This window comes from Xenopus laevis, chromosome 8S, assembly GCF_017654675.1.
Source record: "Xenopus laevis strain J_2021 chromosome 8S, Xenopus_laevis_v10.1, whole genome shotgun sequence".
NCBI classification, from domain to species: domain Eukaryota; kingdom Metazoa; phylum Chordata; class Amphibia; order Anura; family Pipidae; genus Xenopus; species Xenopus laevis.
The window spans coordinates 4585557-4605726 of record NC_054386.1 but is presented as its reverse complement, the minus strand read 5'-3'; the positions used below and the strand labels follow the sequence as shown (position 1 = coordinate 4605726).

The window sequence follows — 20170 nt, the reverse complement described above, 5'->3', positions numbered from 1 at the left end:
TTCTTTCTACTGTTACCAGCTCAAATTAATCAAAACATCTGCGACTGAAAAACACATTCTGTCCCTATAAGAAATGATGGAGCAGTTTAATTGCAGGTTTGCCATGTTAGAATGTGCATGGAATGGAACAGATGGCTTCTGAATGAAGAAATGGCCAAGGCAGTGTATTGCATTGTGTTACTAGGCAACTCTGGATTTGATGGAATACATCTAAAAGTTTTAGGGAAAGTGACAAATTCTAATTTCAACATGAACGTGTATATAAAACCCCAGTGCTGCTAATTTTTCTTTGCCCTTCCTCCCTCGATTTACCCTGGGGGGGGGTTCTTTTTACATTTGCCCTTCAGCCTCAGGACATTGCCATGAGCAACATTAGGGTTTATATAGTCATAGTGGCCTGTTAAGACCTGGAACTTGACACTATCCATTTAAAGACATCCCCAAGGCCCTGGATAAGCCAGAAACACTTTGTTATAGGAATACAGATCCACATCGCTGAAAGTGGCACCAGTCCAGGATATTTGTCTAGGAGCACAACACCGCTATCATCTTCTCTAGGACCACCACACCACTATCTTCTCTAGGAGCACCACACCACTATCATCTTCTCTAGGAGCACCACACCGCTATCATCTTCTCTAGGAGCACCACACCTCTATCATCTTCTCTAGGAGCACCACACCACTATCATCTTCTCTAGGAGCACCACACCGCTATCATCTTCTCTAGGAGCACCACACCGCTATCATCTTCTCTAGGAGCACCACACCGCTATCATCTTCTCTAGGAGCACCACACCGCTATCATCTTCTCTAGGAGCACCACACCGCTATCATCTTCTCTAGGAGCACCACACCGCTATCATCTTCTCTAGGAGCACCACACCGCTATCATCTTCTCTAGGAGCACCACACCGCTATCATCTTCTCTAGGAGCACCACACCACTATCTTCTCTAGGAGCACCACACTGCTATCATCTTCTCTAGGAGCACCACACCACTATCATCTTCTCTAGGAGCACCACACCACTATCATCTTCTCTAGGAGCACCACCCCTCTTTTGTGTTTAAGAGGAATAGGAATTTAGCGTCATGGCTGTCGAAAAGCCTTTATGATTCCAGAAGGGGTGGTAACAATAAGACATGGCTTAGATATACGGGAAATTATAGATGTGGCAGAACCAGGTGCAAATCTTGCCAATATCTACTTGTTTCAAAGGAATTCAGATCAACGTCAACGGGGAGAACTTATGGTATAAGGAGATATTTTAATTGTGCCTCGATTGGGGTGGTCTACCTTGTCACATGTAGCTGTGGGGCCCAATATGTGGGTAAAACTGTAAGAAGAGCGGGTACACGGGTACTGGAACATCTTTCCTCAGTGAACAGAAAGGACACTAAGTCCGCAGTGGCTAAGCATATATTGGACAAACATAATGGGGATATTAAAATACATTACCAGGTTATTGATACAGTTACAGTGGGACCAAGGGGTGGGAATCTGGATAAATTGTTACTACGTAAGGAGGCGTACTGGATATATCAGCTTAGGTCAACTGAATCTTTTGGGGGGTTGAATAGGGAGTGGGAGGTTTCCTGTTTCTATTAATTTTTGGCGGATCATTGTTCGTGATATCATGGGGTTTGGATATTTAATCCATTGAGTCATTATTAAGATATACTGGTAATATTTGTATCCTTTATGTTAATATGCTGATAATGAGTTAAATGTTGAATGAGGGATATATTTCGTTATATTTATTTCGGGGATTATTAGGGCTTTCTAGATTTATATTACATAAGTGAAATGGTTATTACATCAATGTTCACTTTTTTGGAGTCTTTAGCTACTATTAGCAACAGTGTTTATCTGGAGTGGGAGAGATAAGATGAATACTATGTATTGCTTTTTATGATGGTTTGTTATATTGTGTTTGGTTTTATTTTATTGTATATGTTTTGAGTATTAATGTGGGGGTTAACCTTTGTCTGAAGATGCATGTTTACATATGGTTTTCATTGAAAGGGTTAAACCTTGTGGGGAGGGGTGGGGGCCTGCTATAGGGAGGGGCTGGATGTCTCTTATATATACCTGGTGTTTGGGGTGTTTGTTAGCTCCTGAGGAAGTGGCGAGAGCCATGAAACGCGTTGAGTGAACAGCCCATTGTTTAGTGTGGGGCATGCTTTTTCCTACTACCATTTTAAAATGCTTGAATAAAGGTTTATATTTTTAATTTTTCTACCTCCTGGATTCCTTGGTGCTGCACCTACAAACTCACTCTTTCTTTGGAAGCAACCGTTGGGATCTTCGGTTTTGTGACATGCACAGGTGAATCCTAGTACCTGGTAAGTGCTCCCACTATTTTTTGCAAGTTTGTAAGCACCACACCGCTATCATCTTCTCTAGGAGCACCACACCGCTATCATCTTCTCTAGGAGCACCACACCGCTATCATCTTCTTGCACCTTCTCTATGGTCTGGAAGCACATGAACAGTAAAGTGTAGAGCTAACCTTACAAAAAAAAGCCAGCTTTTCAGTCTACTGTGCATGCACACCTGGATGGGGTCACAACAAAGATACAAGAAATGGAAGAAGATTGCAACATGGTGCTCCTACAATAGTAATCTGGGCTGGTGACGTTTTTAGGGAATTAAATAACCTGTGGTCTCAGGAAAGTGATTATAAACACTTGGGGATGGCAAAAGTGTATCCAAATACATATCTAATATTTTGCCATGCTATCTTGATACCAAAAGTTGGGAAGCACTTGTTTACATAAAGTGGTGGGTCAAGCCAGGGGCAGTATTGTGGTCTTCCTTTACTACTAATAGGTTCCCCAATGCAGTTATATAAGCTAATTATTCACAAATGTATTATACAAATGCACAGCTGAACGAAAATGAAGGTGGGGGGGCGGGTTGCAGCTCAGGGAGGTAGGCCAGAGGGCACTTTGCATCTGGGGCGGGGGACCCAGAGGCAGCAAGACTGTGGGTCCCCCCAGTCCGACACTGCATGTTGGTACTAGATAACAGACACATGTTACGGTTATCGAAGTGCATTTGCCTCTAGGTAATTATAGTGGTGATACATTCATGTGTATTGTCACAAAAAATCGGGGGGAATAAAAAGCATGATACACTGCTAAGCTTACCGATTTGTTCAGGAGCTCCATCATCACTTCTCTGCCAACTAGGAGTTGACTTGCCGCTGCCTGCTGTATCAGTTTGAGTGCTTTGCCTGTCAATTGAAGCAGGTGATCTACGACCAACTCCAAAACTGAATGGAGGGGGACAAAAAAAGAAAAAAAGAGAATGAGCAAAGACTGGACATTAGACATTTATTATTACACAAGTTCTATTACTGTAAACTTCTGATTTACCGCTTAAAATATAGGATGTAACAAAAAAAAGTGAGGACTATACTGGCTGCATTAGAAATGAAATATATGCTTCAGTTATCCAATACATAAGGAAAACGAAAACCAACATATTTCTGTATGATGAGTGCTATGCACCTTTACTTTAACTGTAAACAGCGATTGTGAAGAGACAAACATTTTCTGCCGACACCTGTCTGGGGCTGGAGTTCTATCACCTTGTCACAGTGTCTCACATACTCTAAAAACACAGCAATCATGATTTTATTTCCTCTACAAATCTTTCCCATAGACAGAAAAAGCACAAAACAGTAAAATGCACATCTCAAGGAAGGCTGGATATCCATTGACAACAAATTTAAATGTTGATAAAAAAAAAAAAAATCCTATGTAAGGCTTATGTTACAACAGATTACTGTGAAGCATGACCCTTCATCCAGTCTGCACAATAATAACTAGTTAAATTAAAAAATGGTCAGCTGCCTAAAATAACAAATCCAGAAAGCATGAGTGCACACTGGGATTTAATTAAAAATCTGATATTTATTTAATTACATTAAAACTGGTCAACGTTTCGGACTTTCGGTCCACCTCTAGGACCATTATCATTATCTTGATAATGGTCCTAGAGGTGGACCGAAACGTTGACCAGTTTTAATGTAATTAAATAAATATCAGATTTTTAATTAAATCCCAGTGTGCACTCATGCTTTCCGGATTTGTTATGCTTTTTGTTATATGAGTGGCACCTGGGTGCCTTGCTGATTCCAGTGAAGTGCAGACTACCAAGGATTTTATTTATTATCAATATGTTATTATGTGATGTTTCATCTGAGATATGATGATAACATTATGATAAATACAGCTCTGAGAGGAGGTCTATTGGCGCCAAGATGGTTTGAATACGCATGTGGCCCATTGGCTGGTCTGAATACTAATGCATGTGGTCCATTGGCTGGTCTGAATACTAATGCATGAGGTCCATTGGCTGGTCTGAATACTAATGCATGTGCCCCATTGGCTGGTCTGAATACTAATGCATGTGCCCCATTGGCTGGTCTGAATACTAATGCATGAGGTCCATTGGCTGGTCTGAATACTAATGCATGTGGTCCATTGGCTGGTCTGAATACTAATGCATGAGGTCCATTGGCTGGTCTGAATGCATGTGGCCCATTGGCTGGTCTGAATACTAATGCATGTGCCCCATTGGCTAGTATGAATACTAATGCATGTGCCCCATTGGCTGGTATGAATACTAATGCATGTGCCCCATTGGCTGGTATGAATACTAATGCATGTGCCCCATTGGCTGGTATGAATACTAATGCATGTGCCCCATTGGCTGGTATGAATACTAATGCATGTGCCCCATTGGCTGGTATGAATACTAATGCATGTGCCCCATTGGCTGGTCTGAATACTAATGCATGTGGCCCATTGGCTGGTCTGAATACTAATGCATGTGGCCCATTGGCTGGTCTGAATATTAATGCATGTGGCTCATTGGCTGGCCTGAAGGTTTCAAGGGTGTATCTATCTCTTGTTTTGCTTTGAAATCTGCTTACAGCAACCCCATTGGTAAAAACAAAATTGTGCCATTCTACACAAGTTACCGTAAAATGACTCCGCTCCATAGTTATGAAATCTGCACAATACTCAATTATTTTTGAGTCCTGAAATACTAGTAATTTATTAATAATAGTAAATTTGACGATCCTTCTTGTACATTATGTTACGCAAGAAAACATTCCTCTCCATGCAAGCAGTAAATGCATTCAGCTGTCACCATGTTATATACTCAGAAAATATCTGATTAAAATTAACAAGCCAATAAAAGGATATTATATTAGTGGAGATACTATTTCTTGCTTATGCCTCTTCTTAGTTTTGTTCTAAACAAATAAAAAATGCTGATGTTCCTCCCTCGGCAATCGCTCAAAGTCTTGCAATAGGTTTATTGGCCTGAACACAATGTATTGTGTTTAATAAAGAAGAGGACAAATGATATACCCTGTGTAACCTCTGTTCTGAGCTGAGGCAACAAACTCTGCCATGATTTACCAGTACCAAATTTTGTGTTAAAGAATTAAATTACGTAAGTTGTGTAAAGAAAACTGCTGAGAAACAACACACCCGAGTATCATATTCTGTGTCCCATTATTGGGACCTCCCTTTGCCCTGAGGCACAATCGTTTAAATCTGTTTCTATTTACATGCTATGTTTATTTTTATATGTTATATTTACAAATAAAAAAAATAGAATGAGCTGCCTGTTAATAATGATCTATCTTCAGGATATAAATGAATAAGACAGTATAGCAATAACTCAAAAGAAGAATGCCTCCATATGTCCCCCATATGAAGTCCACATTCGGATTTATTTACTGTTTAGAGACAAGAGGTGAACATATAAATTATCTCAAGAGCCTAGAGATCAGAAATGGACAAACATTTACAAATGTAGAACTTTAAGGGTCAGGGTACACAGGCAGATTCGGGGAGATTAGTCGCCTGGGGGCAAATCTCTTCTTCGGGGGGACTAATCTCCCCGAACTGCCTCCCCTGCCTTCCCGCCCAGCTAAAATTCGGCAACTTCGGGCGACTTCAGAAAACGAATCGCTCAGAGTGCCTTCCCGCCGGCGATTTACATTTTAACCAGCTGGAAGGCAGTTTGGGGAGAATAGTAACCCCGAAGGAGAGGATATTTGTCACCAGGCGACTAATCTCCCCGAATCTGCCTGTATGCCCTGACCCTAAATATCCATTTCTATTTTGGAAAAAGAAAGTTTTTTTGGGGGAAGCAGTGCCAAAATTTTTCCAACCATGGTAACCTGAGAAAATATAGACTTACCCTTCAGGCATTGATTTTTGTCTACGATGAGAGCCTCCAGTAGATCCTGTGTCACTAGATGATGAAAGGTTACTGGGAGAGTTGCGGCATGGCTGCGGTCGGTTAATAGCAACGGAGGAAACTGTGACATAAATGTCTGAACCTGGAGAAAGCCTGTTTGGAAAAACAAACATTGTTATATACACATAAACACAAATTATGCTGAATTCTCTACGATCATGCTCATCTTTGGGTTGGATGGATAGCAAACGTTGGGGGTATATTTATACGGTGACGGAAGATTCAAGTGAATCCTAATCAATAATAAAACAAAGAAATTCAAAGACTCAAGTCAAATTATTTGATTTCAACTGAAATCTATCTGAATAGTGATTTTAGGGTCATAGCATTCTACCTCTTATTCTCCAATGGACGGCCATCACTGGAGATGCTGCGTGGAATATTTGTGGTCCGCTCTTGTGTTTGCATCTTGCCTTCCCCCTTTACAGAAGACACTCTTGAAGAAACAGGACTCTGCAACTGCGAGGGAACTTGTCTCAACTGACCACTCTCTCCCTTTGCTGCATTCCTCTGCCACTTGTTGTTGTTTCTGAATGGAAATTTCAGTTCATAGGAAACCATTTCATTCATCTTATACTCTACTGACGGTAAGTGAAATGTTTCCGAACAGCCCCTAAAAGAACATCATTTAATTATTGATACAATAGCAGCTTATCCGTCATTTCTTCTGACATCACTTCATCGATCAAATGACATTTCTCTCAACCCACATGTATGTTTTTTTAACTTCATTTAATGTACCACCATCAGACCAATCCCTGGAGGACAAGATCATCTTTAATTCTCCTATTATAAGTCTAACTCAGTTATATTGAGTCACCTGAGCTTATCAGGTCAAAACACATCTTTGTAGTTTGTTCTGGGGCTTTGTTAGAATTTGGAAATTGTTGTTAGGGGTGTAAGGTGTTTAATTATGTGTTGGGGGTGCTGTGTTATCCACAGAGGAGAAGGCATATGGATTATGGGTATGTTTTAATATGACCTACATTTTCACAGGAGTGATGAGTAATTACCCTGCATTGAGAACCAACCATTTGGTTTTTTAGGTTTGCTACCACCATTAATGATCGCAAACGTTCTTGCGGTAACGTGTGTGGTTTTAAGTGGGTTTAAAGTGGGTGTGGTTTAAAAACAGGGGGTTTATAACACTGACTTCCATTATCAGCCCTCCACCGCGTAGGCCAGAAAAATGTCAGCCCTCTGTACGACAGAAGTTGGACATCACTGATCTAGACCAAGGATGTGTTTGCACCCTACAAACGGAGTACTTAAAGGGCAACTAAAAAATAGAATAATGTTAGAAATGCTGTGTTTTGTATACTAAACATAAACATGCACTGCACCACAAGCCTAATTAAACAAATTTATGCTTTCAAAGTTGGCCACAGGGGGTCACCATCTTGTAACTTTGTTAAACATCTTTGCAAGACCAAGACTGTGCACATGCTCAGTGTGGTCTGGGCTGCTTAGGGATCGTCATAAATGATCAAAACAGCACAAGTCAAATAATATCTGCCAGAAGCCGATACAGCAAGACCGATTAATAATCAGAATATACAGACTGTACTGAGTCTATGGATACAAAACTACATAGTTGCTACAGGGAAACAAACAAAGCTGCTCGAGTTCTGGGAAGTAAGGTGGGGGGGGGCTCCCCCTGTATGATCGTTTCCCTGCACAGCAGTTAGGGACAGTCTGAAGTTTCCTAACTGCAGCAGTCAGAGCAAGTAAAACTGAATTTCACTACATACACAGTCAGGTGCCTTATAAAAATGGTACACAATTTTTATTAAAGTACATTGGAGAAAGTAAAAATGGGATTTTATTTTTTTGCCTTTACACCCCCTTTAAATAAATTAATACTGACAAAACGGTGAAAGTACTGGAAGTGCATTTATAAAACCCCAAATACCTGCGAGGAATTCCATCTTCTTGTGGTGGGATGATGACAACCTTTACAGTCACGGACGTTCTGAGAAGGTCAATCATTTGCTCATGACTCAGTGTGGCAACAGCAACTTTGCAGATCTCCACCAATCGACTTCCTTGTCTTAATCCAGCTTGCCAAGCATAGCCATAAGGTTCCACCTCTGCAACGATTCCTTCATAATTTACATGGAAGCCAAGCTGTCCCAAGCCATTTCTTCTTAGAGTCATCTCAACTGTCTCACACCCTTTAGTAATATTCTGAAATTTAAAAGCAATAAGGAAGGGAATTTAACAGCGGCAGTAGAAGAATCAATATTTACACTACACTGCATAGCATGTTTGAATGGATCAATAGAAAATAATTAATTCAGACCTGTTTGTACAACATAAACTAACCAATTCCAATAGAACCAATAGTTCTTATCGCACTTAAGTAGGTAATGGTCAATATGTCTAAGGGCAGAGACACACGCTGGTATTTTGGGAGATTAGTTGCCCAGCGACAAATCGCTTCTCCTTCGAGCTACTAATCTCTCCGAACCGCCTTCCCATCGGCTAGATTGTATACGGCCGACGGGATGGCACTCAGAACGCTTCATTTTCTGAAGTCGTCGGAAGTTGCCTCACGAGGAAACTTTGGGCGACTTCGAAAAGCCAAAGCGATCCAAGTGCCAACCTGCTGTGATTTACATTCTAGCCGGCGGGAAGGCAGTTCGGAGAGATTAGTCACCCGAAGAAGCGTGTGTCTCTGCCCTAACACACTCTGAATAAAGACTTCAGATAATAATTGCTATCTAGTTATATACAAGGCATGCAAAATATTTCACAAAAATGGAGTAAAAGTTAAACGGTGCATTGATACAGCCTGTTGTAAAATCTTGAAATATTTTTCAGTTTATACAGTGAATGTTTGAGTTTGTAAAGAAGAATGCAGACACTGCTATTTTATGGAACAGCCTAATATTCCCCTTTTCTTCGCTTTCTGTAAAGGAATAACACGAATTTGGTAAATATTTATTTATTTTATATTGATTTGGAATAGAATGTGCAGTGTCCCCCAATGCATTTGGTTGTATGGAAATAAAAGCAATTTATTACAAGGAAGCTTTATTCACGTTTTAAAACACGCTCCTATTATTCTGAACAAAACTAACTCTAGACCTATAACAACCCACTGAAGTTAGTGAATAAAGTTCAGTTTGAAATTTCTAGTCTAAAAAATGGCTGCTACACATTCACATAAATTCAAATATTTATGCTAAAATGTCCTAATATATTAAATATGCTAACATACTCCTGTGCATTCATAAGTGGGAGCATCCATGGTTACTTAAAGGAGAAGGAAAATCTTCTTCCACTTGGGGGTGCCAAATGTTAGGCACCCCCAAGTGATTGTATTGACTTACCTGAAACCCCGGGTCGGTGCTCCTATCAGCAGAAAACTGCACCGGCCCGGGGTTATACCAGTGAGCACCACTGAGCCATCCTCTTCTGCCTTCTTCTTTCTTCAAATTTCCCGGGGCAGACGCATGCACAGTTAATTATATAAAGAATGATGCGATCCGCATCGGAGCTCACCCAGTAGCGCTGTGCTTTCCTGGTCGCAGCCCGTACGAGACGCCGGCCACTTCCCGCCGGTATTCAGTGTAGAGTAGACAGTATTCTCGTCACTATCGGCGCTGATCCAGGACACGGCACACAGACAACAGCGTCAATGCAAAAGGTTGGCTTTATTTGAACACACACATGCGGTTGTGGATTACAGCGGTGGATACACAAGGCTGTCTGACTTACGCGTTTCTTGCCGGATCCCCCGGCACTTCCTCAGAGTCTCAGACTCTGAGGAAGTGCCGGGGGATCCGGCAAGAAACGCGTAAGTCAGACAGCCTTGTGTATCCACCGCTGTAATCCACAACCGCATGTGTGTGTTCAAATAAAGCCAACCTTTTGCATTGACGCTGTTGTCTGTGTGCCGTGTCCTGGATCAGCGCCGATAGTGACGAGAATACTGTCTACCCCAGACGCATGCACAGTTGAACAAAATATCGACTTTTTAGTTAAAGTTCGGCTTTTCGCTCTCTACTGTGCAAGTGCAGCCGCGAGAAGAAAGAAGAAGCAGGAAGAGGATCGCTCCGTGACGCTCGCTGGAAGAATCCTGGGCCAGTGCAATTTTCTGCTGATAGGAGCACCGGCCCCGGAGTTTGAGGTAAGTCAATACAATCACTTGGGGGTGCCTAACATTTGGCACCCCTGAACGGAAGAAGACTTTCCTTCTTCTCTAAACAAAGTAAACTCTTCGAAAGAGCGAAAACAAACTTTAATCTGTGGTGGTAAAATATACATTGCTTGCATGTGTTAACAAACCAAAAAAGGTGTGAAGTAAGCATTTTTAAGACATGGGGGGTACAAAACTTACAACACAATACAATATTATTTTACCCGCCTGTCTCTGAAATGGGCTGGGCAGACGCAAATATAGTGTGTATAATGTAAAGGCAATCCACCAGTCACTGCACACATGGGGTGGATTTTGTCCATATGAATAAATGATCTCTTTAGAGATGTGCTGTCCAGCATACAACTATTGAGGGCAAGATTATAATAAAATTATGATATTGTATAAAGAAGTCTATGGAGCTTTTCTTTTAGTTGGCCTCCAGATATCCAGCTGTGCTATACAGAAACGAAAGTTCAGCTGTGGTCACAAATTCATAGATTGCACCAGCCATTGCAAAATTTGAGGAAATCAATTAATCCTATGTACCGGAGACCACAGAAATTAGAACCTCTACTAAATAAGTAGACAAGGGTTTTTCCAAATCAATACTAAACTGGGCAGGAATCTGAAGGATATACTGTAGTTATTGCGGAGTACATTTCTCTACGTAAAGGGGTTGTTCACCTTCAAACAACTAGTTGTTTTCAGAGAGATTTCCCGAAATAACTACTTTTTCCAATTACTTTCTAGTTTTGATTTGTAACCGTTTTTCTAATATTGAAGTGTAATTCTTCACCTTCTAAAGCAGCTCTGGCAGGGGGGTACGCCGACCCCCCAAACTGTTCTAAATTGATACATTTAATGGATACATTTCTTATCTTTGTCCCTGTTGAGCAGAATCCCTGAGTTTTATTAAAGGCGGCTGTTAGAATTAATGCAATAGTTGCTAATACTCCAGAGATACTGCTAATAAATGTATCAACTAAATCAGGGGTCCCCAACCTTTTTCTACTGGTGAGCCACATTGAATGTAAAAAAGAGTTGGAGATCAAGAATGAAAAAGTCCATGGGAATGTCAAATAAGGGTTGTTATTAGCTGTTTGGTTGCCCCTTGGACTGGCAGCCTACAGGAGATTCTGTTTGGCAGTACACCTGGTTTTCATACAACCAAAACTTGCCTCCAAGCCTGGAATTCAAAAATAAGCTCCTGCTTTGAGGCCACTGAGAGCCACATCCAAGGGGTTGGGGAGCAACATGTTGCATATGAGCTACTGGTTGGGGACCAGTGAACTAAATGGTGCAAAACTGTAACAGTAACAGAGTCTGCGTCTGAACTACTGAGCTGCCAGACTCAAACGCCAGAGACACCAACATTCAACTTTAAACTTAGATCTTGGAAAAACAGTAAAAAATAAATAATGGAAAGTAATTGAAAAGTCTTTATTTCTGGGGAACAACTGAACTGAAAAAAAGTGTTTGGAAGGTGAACAACCCCTTTAAAGTGGACCTGTCACCCAGACACAAAAATCTGTATAATAAAAGTCCTTTTCAAATTAAACATGAAATCCAATTTCTATTTTTTATTAAAGCATTCATAGCTGTTGTGAGCTCTTTTAATTATCTCAGCTGTCAATCAAATATTGTCTGCCCCTCCTCTATGCCTGTGGCAGACAATTACTTTCACTTTCCATTCAGCACTTCCTACATGTCACTGCTCTCCCCACATTCCCCCGTTCTCTTCACCATTTAATTGTGTAGCCAGGACATGGGGATGGACATTAGGCCCCCAATTCTGGTGCACAAACAAGATACTGAGATGATACAAGACTTGTCTTAATAACAGTGTCCACAAAATGGCTCCTGCCTGCTTGTTATAATTATGAATTCCCAGACTGAAGGAAACAAGATTCAAATAATTTATATAGTGTAATTAAAGTTCATTTTGCTTGACTAATGTGATAAAATAGGATTTTGAATAATTTTTTTTGGGTGACGGGTCCCCTTTAATACAAGTACTATAGGCTGCAGTATGTAAATTTAATGGTTTTTCTTAGAATGTTACTAGGAAAACATCTGTCACAAACCTCAATCTATTTTTCCAAACTTTTTAGTATATTTAGTTCTCAACAAAGATCTTCCAAAACCGTTCACTATAAATGACACACAAAGCTATGACAGGACTTCTTACATTCCATCTGCCCCCAACAGAAATAGAACTTACTTCCAGTCTTTTGACAATTTCCTTGATGTCTTCGCTGTTGTTGTTTAAACTCCTGACAAAAACACACTCGCCTCTCTCATAAAACATCTTAATCATTGTGTTGTTGGAGGTCCAGCCTATAACATCCCGACTGAAACAGTTAAAAATAACACTTTTTGTATCGTGATCAATCAGTGCCATTATTTCATTAGAGATACACAAAAAGCACTCGATCTCCAGTGCATTGCTGAAGTCTTCCACTTGGACATTCCACACTATGGCACCATTACTGTACAGTTCAGCCCAAGGATATGGTTTCGACTTCTCCTTTTTCTTTGAGGCTAAAGAGATAAAAGGGAACTTTCCGGAGGAGTCGATAGAAGTGTTGGTGACATTTTTTTCAACAAGGTCCTTTAGATATTCCTGATGGGTCCTGGTAGCCATGGCCAAGAATTTTTCCGACTTGTGAGCTGCGTTCTCACCGTTAATGACTTTTGCTAAAAGGAAGTCCCTGAATACGGTGGATTTAGGGAAATTAAAGCTTTTTGGGATAGGTGGTCCAAAGCCAGGGACATCTCTGGATCTTGTAACAGCCACACTTTAAGAGAAACAAAAAAGGTAAAATACACGTTACAATCTTCTAATTTTTTTAGGAAAATAATATGGCTTAAATGATATTAGAAATAAGTATTTTTTATATAATAAAAAAGTTTATTACAACATCAATTGCAATGAGATTCACCAAGTACAAAATAAATGTTCTATTCATGGAGACTATCAAAACAAAATAGGTTTCTCTGTAAAACGATTTTACGACCTACCTCAATGCAATGGCATCTCACACAAGGGGGGGTGCTATGTAGGGTCTAGTGAAATATATTTTAATTTGAAATAACTGTAATTTAAATGCTCTACATATTGTAAAGTAAGAACTCATGAACCATGAGGAATTGAACCTACAAATCAATATGTGATGGTATTAACATGCTTGCATAACCGAGTACAACTCAAACAAACATTTCCAATACTAATACTCCCCAATAAGTCAAACTTAGAGAGAAGAACATCAATTATATAGTGAATAAAGTACCCCCTCTTGTAAAATATAAGGATATTATAAGTTACCGAGGAGGTTCATGACAGGTCATGGAACTCCGAGGTAACTTCTAATATCCTCATATTTTGCAACTGGGGGTACTTTATTTATTATAATACACAAATGTCAGCGAGTCATGTGACTGAAATGACATCAGAACTCACCGTTTATAACTGATGACATCAGAACTCACCGTTTATAAGGATATAATTTACAAGATATTCATGGCGTTTGTGTATTATAATGAATTACTTTCTTACACCTGATAAAATGGTTGTTGAGTCTTGAGGTTTGTGTGTGCGCTCCGAATATTAAGCCAGAGGCTTGAACGGTCTCACTTTCCAACTAAAAATCTCAGCCAAATGAATGCTTCTGGTTCTAATTAATATTGTATGAATCCTAAGCTACAACATAAAAAAAATATATTATCAATGATGCAGAGAAGCGCTAGTCCAGAATATTGTATCACAAAGTAAAACGGACTCCTGTGCTTATATCCTTTCAGTACTTGAAGAAAAATTTACTTTAACACATTTCCCTGATTTTTAGGGATGCACTGAATTCGCTATTTGGGATTCGGCCGAATCCCCGAATCCTTAGTGAAAGATTTGTCCGAATACCGAACCGAGTCCTAATTTGCATATGCAAAAGAAATCGTGGGAAAAAATCTTATTTTGTGACGAAAAGTCATGTGATTTTTCCTACCCACCCTTAATTTACATATGAGAATTAGGATTTGGATTCAGTTCGGCCAGGCACAAGGATTGGCCGAATCCTGCTGAAAAAGGCTGAATCCCGAACAGAATCCAGGATTCTGTGCATCCCTACTGATTTTACATTTTCCAGGATCTTACATATTATCCTAGTCCCCTGAAAAGCTTAAAATGGGGGTTCTACTGTGTTTATAAAGCTTTACATCAAAAACTGGGTCGCAGAGTCTAACTAAATCCACTACAAAGTTAAAAGTTGGCTCAAAGGTGCTTATTATCACTGACACAGCTTTCTGTAAGCAAACACCTTGTGACACCAGAAATTTACACATTCACAATTCAACATTATAAAAACAATTGGTTTCACACAGTGTAGCATGGTTTTGATGATCTGTGGCGTATTTAGCAACACTATGTTACATGGCGAATAAGCCTTAAGATAGCCATAGACGCACAGCTAATATCGTACAAAACTAATTTTCGTACGAAATTCGGTGTATGTATGGTGTGAAAAGAGCCGACTAATATCAGCAGAAGACTTGGATATCGAATCATCAGATACAGGTAGAATTCTATTGTTTCTATATGTATATCTGACCATTCAGCTCTACACGTGTGTATTGAAACAAACGATCTTTCTTGGAAATCGTAATTGTTATGTCTATGGCCACCTTTAGTGTCGCACAATAGCCTATAGGGTCACACAATAGGTCATGCCATCAAAAATAGAGTTAAGTGTGATTGACATATCAATAGCGGAGGGATCTTAGAGGACGAAAACATAAATAATCTGCCCTGTTTTTATTTAAATCTGAATTTAAAAGCATAGCTTTATCAATTTTTCTAGGTTACTTATAAGGTTTCATGCTGGCTTTATTTGCTATGTGACAACTTACCATGTAGAGATTTCACCTGAAAACTTTCATATAAAAAGAAAACTTGCATATAAAATTTTAGCAGTAAAGGTGGCCATACACGGGCCGATAAAAGCTGCCGACAGACCGTGTCGGCAGCTTATTGGCCCGTGTATGGGGCCCACGACGGGCTTCACTAATCGAGATCTGGCCGAAAGTTGGGCAGATCTCGATCGGATGGGACAGAAAATCCTGTCGGATCACGGCCGCATCTATTCGTTGATGCGGTCCCACGATCCGACCGCCCGTTTGGGCATCGTTACGATCCGATCGTTGGGCCCTAGGGCCCACGATCGGATCAGCCGATATTGCCCACCTCAAGGTGGGCATATCGGAGGGAGATCCGCTCGTTTGGCGACATCGCCAAACGAGCGGATCTCTCCATGTATGGGCACCTTTACTCAAAAAAGTGAGAGATCCTTAGAAAGTCCTACCTGTAGCAAACAGAGTCAGTGCAAGGGTTGTGGGCTCTCACAATAACGAAGACATGCTGAAAATGAGAGCGGATGTTCTTCGGGCTGAACGGCAGGGCTCCTGGCTCTTGAAACACTATTGTCACAATATCATTGCCAATGTGGCGCTTTCTCAGCAGCTGCAATGAAAGAAAATCATAGCGTTGGACATTTAAAGAGATACAACACCAAAGTTCTTCATCAGTGCTGAAAAACCTTGAGTTATATGAAGTAAAAGCTTGGCAATGTAAATGTGATTACAAAGGCATCTATTGTGAAAATGAATTATGCACAAATGGATATTTTTATAAAAATTGGTTTAACCTAGGTCAAATTTTAAACAATGACCTGACATAAAAACACTATTTGGAGATGAAAGCCACCTATGCACAAAAAATGATACAAGACAGATCTAGGGTGTGGAGATAAACATAAGATCACTAAAAATATGAACTACTTCTAGCTGCACCTTCTTTTTGGCTGACCTATGGAATTTGCCGTTAGTACAGGTAATCCTCGATCCACCAGAATTACAGGATCATCTGTTTAAATGCCCCCCCTGGACTGCCATGCATGCCCTGATGCTCCGACATTATAATCAAAATAATCTTAACAGCCCAACAAATTCTGGGCTTGTATGTCCATCTTAAAAGGGCAAGGGTAGAAAAGAGCAATAGTTATAACATTTACACTTTCTAGATGTTATAACAGTGATGGTTCTGGCCTTATACAATCAAGAAGTCATATCTACCAACATTTTGTAAATAGAAAGAGGAACACAAAGAGAGCAGTAAACACCTCCTAATTACCATGTCCATTTTACAAAATTTGGCAAGTTATTAAACTTTGAACACATTTCTGTGGTTTTTATGTGTTATTAAAGTTTTGCTAATGAAGGTGAATTGCCCTTTAAGCTGCACGTCACAGTTCTCTCAAGAGACCTGCTTATCTTAAATTATTATAATTCTTTCTTTGCTTATCTTAAATTGTTAAAAAAAGGTATCTATGTAACTATTATGGACTCTCTGCCAAAAGTCAATTAAATTAAAAACTTTGTATTTTTTTCTGGCTGTTCAGTGCAGGAGATCAAAGAGAAAGTTGGGACATTTCAGTAACAAACCCGGAACTGTGGGTTGAGCTGTCAAAATTGGGACTGTCCCGTGAAAAACGGGACAGTTGGGAGGTATGCAATAAGGTATAGCATGATGTGCTTTCTCTTTCTGAAAGCACATGACCATGCAAAATAAAATAAGATAGTGATGTGCGGGCTGGCCCGATACCAGCAGGATCGCGGCAACGCCACACTCCTCTTCGCGGGTGGCAGGCGAGAGTAGGTTGAGCTCTTCTCCTGCTCTCTGACTTCCGGCTTTATAGCTGCTTGCTGCTCGCCCCGCCCCTATTGTGACGTCATCGGCGGGTTGGCGCGGGGCTTGAATCGCGGGCCGCATCTGTGCGTTTATGTGGTCCTGCAATCTGACCGCCCCTATCGGATGCTACAATGTGGGCAAATCAGGGTGAGATCCGCTCGTTTGGCGATGCTCTACGTCTATGGTCACCTTTAGGACTGACCTTGCAATCTACACTCTAAAATATATGACAAACATGACGAGAACACCAGAACATATGAATAACGGCTTCCTGATTTTATTTGAAGCCCACATTCTCACACGCACAGAAGAATCTATTTGTACATATACGACAAGACGCAAGAATTCGGTGCTTCCGTTTCTATAGCAACACGCGCTGACAGCCGGTGACTGTAACAGTTATAATTATCCTTCTATGGAACCGACTGCTTTAATCACTAGGAGATCTGCATAATTACCTGCAATGTAAGGGTTCTTCATTGTCTACATTGTGCTAAACATCTTGGGAATGCGAGGCTACGCGATCATGTTTAAAGCTGAACAAGAATAAAAACATCCCCTATTTTACTTGATCTTATGAACGCTCTGCAGTTTAGCCTTCGACTATAATTTCAGTCTTAGTGGCAACACCATGAGATCGGATGGGCTCAGTTTGCAAAAGCATTTTAAGCACCGAAAGCACCCCCTTTATTCCAACCCCAAACACTTGGCAACAAAGAGTAAGAGAGATCTAAAGGTCATAATGAAGGTTAACCATTTATTTGTATTAGCTAATTAAGTATATAACCAGGGGTCATTTTATGCCAGGAAGTCAATGATGCAATTGGTTTAAAAAAACTGTCCTATCACTTTAATATGTCAAAGCAAAAAAAAAAAAAAAAGCCTTTAAAAGGAACAGTAACACAGTAAACGCAATAAAAATATAATGCACTGTTGCCCTGCACTGGTAAAACTGCTGTGTTTGCTTCAGAAACATTACTATAGTTTATATAAACAAGCTGCTGTGTAGCCATGGGGGCAGCCATTCAAGCACAGGATACACAGTAGATAACAGATAAGTACTACTATAGTTTATATAAACAAGCTGCTGTGTAGCCATGGGGGCAGCCATTCAAGCACAAGATACACAGTAGATAACAGATAAGTACTACTATAGTTTATATAAACAAGCCGCTGTGTAGCCATGGGGCAGCCATTCAAGCACAGGATACACAGTATATAACAGATAAGTACTACTATAGTTTATATAAACAAGCTGTTGTGTAGCCATGGGACAGCCATTCAAGCACAGGATACACAGTAGATAACAGATAAGTATTACTATAGTTTATATAAACAAGCTGCTGTGTAGCCATGGGGGCAGCCATTCAAGCACAGGATACACAGTAGATAACAGATAAGTACTACTATAGTTTATATAAACAAGCTGCTGTGTAGCCATGGGGGCAGCCATTCAAGCACAAGATACACAGTAGATAACAGATAAGTACTACTATAGTTTATATAAACAAGCCGCTGTGTAGCCATGGGGCAGCCATTCAAGCACAGGATACACAGTATATAACAGATAAGTACTACTATAGTTTATATAAACAAGCTGTTGTGTAGCCATGGGACAGCCATTCAAGCACAGGATACACAGTAGATAACAGATACGTACTACTAAAGTTTATATAAACAAGGTGTTCTGTAAAACATAATGGTGTTATCCGTTATCCACTATTTATCCTGTGCCATAAATCCTTTTTTCAATTTCTGCCAAGGCCTTTTTTTGTAATTGGTGTAAATAAAAAACCTTTTTGCTTTTTTCATTCTAGAGTGTGCAATCCCTTTTCTTTATTTTGAGTATCACTATATCGGAGACCTTAATGGGCAGCCTCCATGGGACTGGCACCTCGCATTTAATTTTTTAGGAGTGTGCGCCTTCTAACAATTCTTTGATGGCCTTTTATGTACAAAGAGATCTTACCTGTTGCTTGTTGTTTGGAGTATATGGCAACATAGTAGATACATGGAACATAATCTCATAATCCTTGTATGTTGTATAAAGTGAGTGGGTACCAGTTGAATCAGCTGCAAGAAAACGAAAAAAAACATTCGAATTCCATAGTTCATCATTAGATAAGTAAATTGCTGTGAAGGCTACTTTAATATTACCGTAAAACATATTAGAATTGAAAAATGTTGCTCCGAGTTCAAACATTCTCTAATCTCATAATTTGACCAAAAAAGTAATTCTTAACCTGGAAATATTCAAAGAAATCTGCATATCCCATGCACAAACTTTAAATGTAAATAAGAAGTTTTATTTTGTCGACAGACTGACTTTATAGGCAAGGACGGGGAGAGAGAGATAGATGGGGCAAATTCACTAAGCGCCGAAGCGCCTAACGCTAGTGTCAATTCGCTAGCGTTGGGCATTTTCGTTACTTCGCAAATTCACTAACGGACGCTGGCGGAACATTGCTAGTGTTACTTCGCACCCTTACGTCTGGCGAATTAGCGCAACGGACGAAACTATGCAAATTCACTAACGTGCGCATTGTACTGAACGCTACCTTTTACGCCAGACTTCCTTCGCCACCTCAGACCAGGCTAAGCGCAATAGAGTAGATAGGGATTGCTTCAAAAAAAGTTCAAATTTTTACTAAGTCCCAAAAAACGCGGCGTTTTTTTCTATATTATGGGTGATAGGCTGAAAAAGATCGAAATTTTTTTTGGGGCTCCCCTCCTTCCCCCCTACATTTCCTAACTCATGGCACCTTAACTAGACAGTGGGCACATGTGTAGGGCAAAATAAACATTTTATTTGATGTTTTGAAGGTTTCCCAGGCATTTGTAGTGCTGCTACATACTCCTCCATTGAAATTTGAATTTGGCGCCGTATGCAAATTAACCATCGCTAGCGTAATTTCGCTTCGCTTAGCGAATCAACGCTAGTGCAACTTCGCAACCTTACGCTACACCTGAGCGCAACTTCGGATTTTAGTGA

At 40.2% G+C, this 20170-nt stretch overlaps 1 protein-coding gene across 3 annotated transcripts in view; it reads right to left on the bottom strand.

Annotated features, from left to right (window-relative positions):
* sipa1l1.S (signal induced proliferation associated 1 like 1 S homeolog) overlaps positions 1-20170 on the bottom strand; it is a 115256-nt gene that overhangs the window by 24739 nt on the left and 70347 nt on the right. For all 3 annotated transcript variants that reach the window (XM_041574748.1, XM_018232243.2, XM_018232244.2), the window contains exons 6-12: positions 19148-19251; positions 15794-15951; positions 12661-13237; positions 8205-8479; positions 6627-6905; positions 6233-6385; positions 3154-3278 (exon numbers count right to left, since the gene is read on the bottom strand). In XM_041574748.1, the coding sequence (XP_041430682.1) occupies positions 3154-3278; positions 6233-6385; positions 6627-6905; positions 8205-8479; positions 12661-13237; positions 15794-15951; positions 19148-19251 (1671 nt within the window). The remainder of the gene's footprint in view (positions 1-3153; positions 3279-6232; positions 6386-6626; positions 6906-8204; positions 8480-12660; positions 13238-15793; positions 15952-19147; positions 19252-20170) is intronic.